Below are 8,220 nucleotides of genomic sequence, written 5' to 3'. Positions count from 1 at the left end.
TGCTGCTATGAACATTGGGGTACATGTGCTCCTATGCCTCAGCATTTCTGTATCACTTGGGTAAATCCCTAGCAGTGCTATTGCTGGTTCATAGGGGAGTTCTATGGATAGTTTTTTGAGGAGCTTCCACACTGTTTTCCAGAGTGGCTGCACCAGTTTACATTATCGGAAGCTTTTTTAAAACAGTTTTTCTATCTGATATTTGTGCATTGCCTCTTCATATGCAGCCTAAATATTCTTTTGCCATTTAATTCTTGTATGTATTATTGAAGAAATTTAAAAAACAAAAAAAATGACTTCTTATTTTTATTGTCTTGTAAGAATATAGGAAAACTGTGATCATATGTTCTCTAGATCTCTCATGGAGCAATAATCTTTTAATAATGTCCCTAATATTTCCTTAAAGAATTGGATTAAACATAAGGATCACTTCATGAAACTCACAATTTTTTTCACGCAGAAAAAACATGTTATTCATTTTTTCCCTTTACTATGAGATTACAAAAAATGGTCTGCTCTGCTTCCTTCCTAAAGCAATGTATTGTTGTTACTAAAAATAAAGCAGTCATTGCATAAGTCTTGTTCCTAGCACACTGCATTTTCATAGTTTAGAGAAACAACAGGTACGTCTTTCAGATTTCACCTGAAAATAAACTGTCAATGCAACAGACCTCCCAACAGCACTGCACCACTTTACTGTGCACTACAGGCCATCCATGGCATAAAATACAAACAATATGCCAGATTTACTTACACCATTTTTGAAATATGAAATCGTACATTAGAGTTAACTAAAAGCGAAGCCACATCTCATGTTCATAATTTGCTAAATTTAGTAGCAATCTAAATCTACTTAAGTAGATTTTTTAGAAAAGGGGGAAAAGGGATAATTACCACTAAGCCTAAAACTTGTCTGTATTTTACCTACCTTTTTATTAAAAGCTAGTATAATCAATGTATAAACAGTGTCTCAGTGTGTGGCATCGATATAATGGTTTGATGTAAGCTCTTTCTTTATGGCACAACTGCTCTTGCCAGGGCACAGCGTGACAACTAACAGCAAACCATGTCAGAGCGAAACAGAAATTACTCATCAAATATTTGGAGTTACTCCAGGGACTGTTGAATGCCTGAGCAACTGCCTCTCTCTTACTTACATGAGAGAATCATTTCATCAATGTCTAAAAAATTATATTCAGTCTGTCCAGAGAATTGCAAATGAATTCTATTTTTGAGGACCTAAAGCTTGTTAAAGGTCAATTTCTGACATGACATTAAACAATGCTTTGGTGTTAGCCCTCTCTTTACATTTTGCTTCTTCATCCTCTTTAGTGATGAAAGCATTAATTCATTGTGCAGTAATTTTCTCATCTTTAATATCCAGTATATCGGGAAATATTTATCTCAGCTTGGCTGTTCTGCAAAACTCTAAGTGCCTGCCCTGGAATGAGGTCTAGAACAGCTCATTAGATCAACACTTTAACAAAAATAAACACTGCCTATGAAATAAAGAGGTGACAGAAAAAGATAAGAGGACCCCACCGCTTAAAGCACTGATCTCATATGCCGAGTAAAATGTGTTTTATTTCATTCCCTCAACAATGACTGTTTTTTGGCTTGCTTGAGTTCAAAGTAAGCAAAATGAGTATCCATGATTTTCAACATCAAATCTCAAAATTCATCATTTTCCAAATCCCGACCATGATGGAAACACAATGAACTTTATTTTGGAAAGTTCAAGCAAATTCATGTAATAATGATAATGTTGATTCCTAGCTTAGCTGGGAGAAGGAGTGATTATACTTACTCTTGCTCCGTCATTTCCAGCTGTTCCTTCAGCACCTTTCTCTCCTATGCCACCCTGGGAAAACACAAAACACCATGTATGCATTAATTCTCTTTTTTCTCTCATTTGCATGGATGCCTCAGGAGGGCAGGGGCTTATCTCTCTTGTTCCTAGCTATATCCCCTTGGCATTCTGCATTTTTCTCAATAAATATAGAAAGAAGAAAAGAAAGGAAGGAAGGAAGGAAGGAAGGAAGGAAGGAAGGAAGGAAGGAAGACTGATTGACTTGTGACTCAGGATGGTAGAAGTAAAAGCCTTCCCAGGAAATAATTTTCAGTAGAAATGTAGGAAGTCTAAATGAGTGAACTAAAACAACCCAGACTTACTCTGTCACCCTTGGGGCCAGGAGTTCCTGCGATTCCTCTTTCTCCTGGCATACCTTGAAGACCAGGTGGGCCTGTATCTCCAGGGGTCCCAGATGGTCCTGGACTGCCCTAAATGAACCAACGATAAGTGACCTCACCAATATATTAAAATTCAGCCACATTAAATTTCTCTTCTGGTAGGTCAAAAATAGTTGAATATCAGCAATTTCATATGGTTCAACTTAGGCCTTACATTTTTTATTTGTGAAAATTGTCTCTGAGGTGATATTTTGAAATGAATAAGAAAAGATTTTGCCTTTTTGATTTTTGGTTTCTGTTTTCAATTTTTTTCTTTGGGGGAAATTGAGCATCAATTCAAATAAAAATAATGGTTGCCTTTCTTTTTCTGTTTTTGACAACATCATGGGGATCCTAATAAAGAATGAAGACATTACATCTAGAGAGTATTTCACTCTCTCTCTAATGAACCCATGATATTAAGCTTGTTTATAAGCTAATTCAGTGATTAAATTGAAAAAGATCCTATGTAATTACTCTAGACCTTGAAGATAATAAAGAATCCAATGTTATATGATCATGAAAAATTGTACTATGTTTACACTGAAGTTGGCCATCTTGTCTTCTACCAATCTTAATATGACACCCAAACAAAATAGTACTGATTTTTGCCTTATGATGTATTCTACTTTCATAGTTAAAATATGACATCCTTTCATATGATTAGTAAGCAGAACTGTAGAACCTGAGACAGAAAAACAATGGAACAGATAATTAGGAAAACTTCTTAATAAATTATCCAATTTTCTAGTTATTGCTTCTGCTTATTAATGGAAGTCACTAGTTAAAGTTACATAAACAAATATTAGGAACAGATTTCTAAAAGAGAATGCATTACCATGTACACTAGACCATAATTCCCATCACAGAAAAGAGGCTTCTTTTCAACTGACTCTTCAGCACCAAGGAAAAAGCCTAGTAGACGTTCACCAAATATTTGTTGAAGAAGAAAATCATATCATCAAATTATCGTGGAACCACAAGAGAAATACATTCCAGTTCTGTCATGTGTTTGCTGAGCAGTAATCTTGGGACATTTGGAAGAGCCAAGCTCATGACCATACTTACTTTGGGACCATCAGGACCATGTCCTCCAGCCATTCCCTTCTCGCCGGGGAGTCCGGTTATTCCTGGTTCTCCTCTTTCCCCTGGATTTCCACGTTCTCCCTAGTGCAACATTGGGATGTCAGACAATCTTAGCAACTGATCTGAAAGTGGGTTAAAAAGGTTTCTGGAAATCTGCAAAGCTGCTTCTACTGGAGAAAAATTGAGAAATGAGCAACTATTGAGGTTCAGTTTTCTTTTCAAAAATTTTAATGTATTTTTATCTTTGAGAGAGAAACACTGAACACAAGAAGGGGGCGGGCGGCAGAGAGAGATGGAAACAGAATTCAAAGCAGGCTTCAGGCTCCAAGCTGTCAGCACAGAGCCCAACAGTGGGGCTTGAATTCACAAACCACAGGATCATGACCTGAGCTGAAGAGACTCAGCTGACTGAGCCACCCAGGAGTCCCAGGGCTCAATTTTATAATTTAGTGTTAAGAAATGAACTTGGAGTAAGGACGTGGTAGTTTCACAGCACAAGATTTTCTCATAAGACCAATTTTTATCAAGTTAAAGAATCTGCATGCTTAAAATAAAGTCCAGTTTATGATGCAAGATGCTTTTTAAAACTGAAGCCAATGGAAACAAAGTTAACGATGGAAGAGAAAATACTTACTCTAGGTCCTAATGGGCCAACTGCTCCGGGATCTCCAGGAACACCCTATAAGATACAATTTTAAAAACTGGAGGAATTGCTTTGAGCTAAATTTCAGGTATTTATTAGAAATCTTTCCATATTGCATGCCTATTTTCTTTTAATGTAATATTAGAAGTTTTGAATAAGCCCATAATTAGATGGAACTATTTTTCCAGAAAAAAAATGTTTATTTTTAATGTTTGATTTTGGGCAATCAAACATGCAAAATATTATCTCATAAATATAGTCCATTGGGTTTTTTTAGAGACAACAAAATATATAATAATTTTATTTCCTAACATGAAAAATTTTAACAGGTGAAACTAAAAAAAAGCAATGAAGGGACTGATCTTTTAAACAGAACCAATTCAATTTAGTAAATATTTTTTGACCATGCACTATAGACAATGTACTGGGAACTGTGGGTTCAAACTAATGCAGTCATGACACATTACAAGTTTCAGTTTGTTCTTAACTAAAGGAAAGTTTATCAAGAAGTTCAAAACTTCTCTCTTTGATTAAAAATAATAACTAATGACAAGGAAAGATGTGTAGAAAATCAAAGTCGTCAAAGATTTAGAAGTTGAGTTGGTACTGAATGAAGTTTTAAAAATAACTTAATCAAATTTTTTTCTCTCATTTTACTTTTTATGTATGCTAATGGGTGATATATGCTTTAAAAGAAAATCTACGTATAAACAAATCAGAAGGTTCTTTCAATAATATTTTATCTGATAAGAAAACATTACTGTAGCTTAATCAGTATTATGTGTTGGTTTTTAGTGATATGTAATTAATGCCACATCTTGCAGTTACTAAATGAATTATGGCTTACAATTTTGTGGTAAATAGTGCACTATTCATAGTGCACCATAACACCATGAAATATTTTGAATAGAGGATATTTTTTGGCAAAGTAGCATATTTCTGATAGTTTGGATAATGACTGACAACTACGTTCACTAAAATCTCTACCATCTTTGTTTACAAAATCACAAGTGTAAATTTTAATATACTCAGTTAGGTTTGCTTCCATCATAATCCTCCATCATGAGAAATTTTCATTTGTCTGCCAGAAGAGTTCTCTTGGGCATATGGATATGTCTTAACTTTAGGGGTATCAGTGTCCATCTTCCATCCCCAATCCAGGACTGTGCAAGGTAAAGTGAAACAGGAAGAAGCATAGGTTGTCCTTGGACGGTAACTTCACATCCTCTCATGTGGAGGGCTAGCATTTCCTGTGCGTACAGCACCAGCACACAGGATGGTGGCAGCCACACTAGAACATCACTGCTCCTACGGCCTTAGGGACCAACCTCTCCGTCAATTCTTCAAACTAACTTTGCCTTTTACTAAAAACATGAAACAAAAACTGTATCAAGTGACCCTCCAATCTGATATGTATTGCTCTTCATATAGTGTGATCTTCTTAAAACCCAAAGTTAATCATACTACTCACTACTTAAAATCCCTTCATCATCTTCCATTAGAATAAGAGCAAATTATATCCAAATCCAGACTTTCCATCATCTGGCTCACCTGATTCACCCTCCCGCCTCATCTCTATCTCAAGTTATACTCTGCATTCCTGACTTACCAAATTTTTCAGTGCCTTAATTTGATCAGCAAAACCTTTGCACCTGCTGTCCCCATTTCCCAGGGTATTTTATCGCCTTCCCTTCTCCTCCCTTACCATCACTCATCCTTCAGATCTCATAAAACATACTACCTTGTCTGGGAAACTTTTCCTAAATCCTTATGTCTGAATTAGGTGCATCCATATACACCATACCTCCCCAGAAACTCTCTACCTCATGTCCATCTTGTTCAATTGTTTAGGGCCAGGGCTTAATAAATATTTCTGAATGGTTAAATGAATAAATGAATCACTCACAGAAAAATAAATTAAACCGATGTCCTAGTAAAATAACAGAAATAAAATGGTGAGTATCTGCTCGTAACCATTTATAAAGCCTCCATTAAAACTCTGAAGACATGATAAGACATAGACTTAGTGATTAAGAACACAGTCTTGGGGAGCACCCTACCAGGATTCGAACCATATCAGTTGTGTCACTTTGGGAATGTTACATAACATCTGTGTGCCTCATTTTCCTCATTTGAAAAACAAGTATAATAATAATATAGATACCTAGATATATAGAGTTGTTTTGAGGATTAAGAGAGAGAAAGTGAACCAGAACAGAGCCTCACATATTAAATATTATGAACCAACGATTTTTAGCATTGCTGTTATTACTGTTACTTCAAAACGTACCTGATCACCTGGCTTTCCACCTTCCCCAGGAGGCCCTGGTGGACCAGGAAGCCCCTTAAAAATGGAAAAAAATGGTAAATTTGTAAAAGTTTAATAGGCCACTAGTGTTAACAGCTTACCTTTTATAATTCATGGAATCTCCATGACTATACTTTCAAGCAAAATATATTGTTTAAACACAAGCAAAACAAAATAAGAAAATTATATCTTCTACCATAATGCAGCAGTCAGTCAGCTTCTAGGATTAGATTTTCATTTGCACACCACTTAGGAAAAAATAAGATAAGAATCTAACAGGAGATTCTTAAAATTTGTTCAGTTTTTATGGGTCAGAGAGCAATATTTTAGGCTACTATAATAATAATAATAATAATAATAATAATAATAATATTGAAAGTCATTTCTAAACAGTTGTTTGCCAAATTATGATTATCCATGCTATTAAATAATAAATAATTTCCCATACCAATATAGTTAGATAAATCATGAAAATTTGTTCAACAAAAATGTTGACATTTTGTCAATAAAACTAGATAAACCTTGAAATAGTTCAATAAAACTTACTGAGGTATCAAGAACATTCAAAATTTTTAATTTGTTAATTTTGGATTTTGATCCATTTTTCTTGGCAAGTCTGTTCCTTCTCTTTGAACAAAAATGTTGGGTTTTATCCAAATGTTTATTTACTAAAAGAGGGATGACTTTTTAAAAAATTGTGGAATTTTACATCATTCAACCGTATATTTTTGCATTTAAAAATTCAGCTTAATTAATGGTAGAAGACATTGAAAACTGAATTATTACATACCTGAAAGCCAGTGGGGCCAGGGGGTCCCTGTTCTCCTCTCTCCCCAGCTAGACCCTAAGTCAATAAGGAAAGAAAATCATGAATATAGCCAGATCTTTCCACCTGCTTGCTGTTTATATGACCCACTGGAAGTATTGATATTTGCTTTTTTTCTAATCACATGCTGATTTTCACTTCAGCCAGATAATGAACTAGCATTTCAAGTAGTTTAATGATGTCTGAAGTCCCTGATGCTAAGACAATGTCTTCTAAAGCCAGCAAAGAGACCGATGACATATGTTTATTTTTTGATCCAAACATGAAATGTCTGGAGCCAACCACAAACTTATGGGGAAATTGGAGAAGTTGAACATGGAAAACTTCATTACTTTCATATATCTAATCTAAACAGGGAATACAAGTGTTCCTTGCTTTTCCAAAGTTTGCATTATGTCACTCACTTTTATGAAACACCTATATTAGTACCTCTTTGTGCTAACTGAGAGGAATCTGAAGAGAATTTTTGCTTTTATGAAAAAAAAGCAAAAGGCATTCAGAGTCTGTTTTGCAGCCAGCTGTTCCAGAGGCAGTGCACAGCCCAGCACCTTCTGGAGAACTACACTTAGCATCTCAGTGTCAGGCCGCCACAGTGCTGAACTGTGTCTGTGAGCATCTGTGCTTTATCTGGATTTATTTTGTGTATCTCTTAGAGATATGGGCTAAGGTGCCAGAAAAGCCCAGAAGGCATTATTTGGGGATTCTGGGAATTTTAAGAAATTTTTCCATATAAATTAATAATTGCATCTTTGCTCTACATCATTATGGCTTACAAAAGTTTTCATAGGAACTCTCTAATTTGTTCCAATTTAGTTCACAGTGTTATAAGAACTACTAATCAAGCCTTCAACACTAGAGCAGCTGAAGGAAGCAAGGCTAACATTTTAGAAAAATATTTAAATTGCCCCATTGTAAACAAATAAACATGCCAAAATATTTCTGATAAATATTTAATTTTAGAATCCTAGGATGCAGATGTACCTCAAAGGATAAATTGTTTTCTTTTTCAGCCCCTCTAAAGAAAACTGAGCCAGATTGAACAGATTTCTATGAGACATTATTAGAAGAATGTAGGTATAGTTCAGTACTTATATTTTTCAATAAAAGACAGAACAAAATATTTGTCAA

General features: G+C 35.1%; 1 protein-coding gene across 1 annotated transcript in view; it reads right to left on the bottom strand.

The window, feature by feature from the left end:
• Nucleotides 1-8,220, bottom strand: part of COL5A2 (collagen type V alpha 2 chain) — a 142,993-nt gene that overhangs the window by 21,330 nt on the left and 113,443 nt on the right. The window contains exons 30-35 of the mRNA XM_029933288.1: nt 7,057-7,110; nt 6,249-6,302; nt 3,950-3,994; nt 3,298-3,396; nt 2,173-2,280; nt 1,808-1,861 (exon numbers count right to left, since the gene is read on the bottom strand). Coding sequence (XP_029789148.1) covers nt 1,808-1,861; nt 2,173-2,280; nt 3,298-3,396; nt 3,950-3,994; nt 6,249-6,302; nt 7,057-7,110 — 414 coding nt within the window. The remainder of the gene's footprint in view (nt 1-1,807; nt 1,862-2,172; nt 2,281-3,297; nt 3,397-3,949; nt 3,995-6,248; nt 6,303-7,056; nt 7,111-8,220) is intronic.

This window comes from Suricata suricatta, chromosome 3 (assembly GCF_006229205.1).
Source record: "Suricata suricatta isolate VVHF042 chromosome 3, meerkat_22Aug2017_6uvM2_HiC, whole genome shotgun sequence".
NCBI lineage: Eukaryota > Metazoa > Chordata > Mammalia > Carnivora > Herpestidae > Suricata > Suricata suricatta.
Note: the sequence above shows the minus strand (reverse complement) of the source record. Positions and strands in the feature narration are given on the sequence as shown.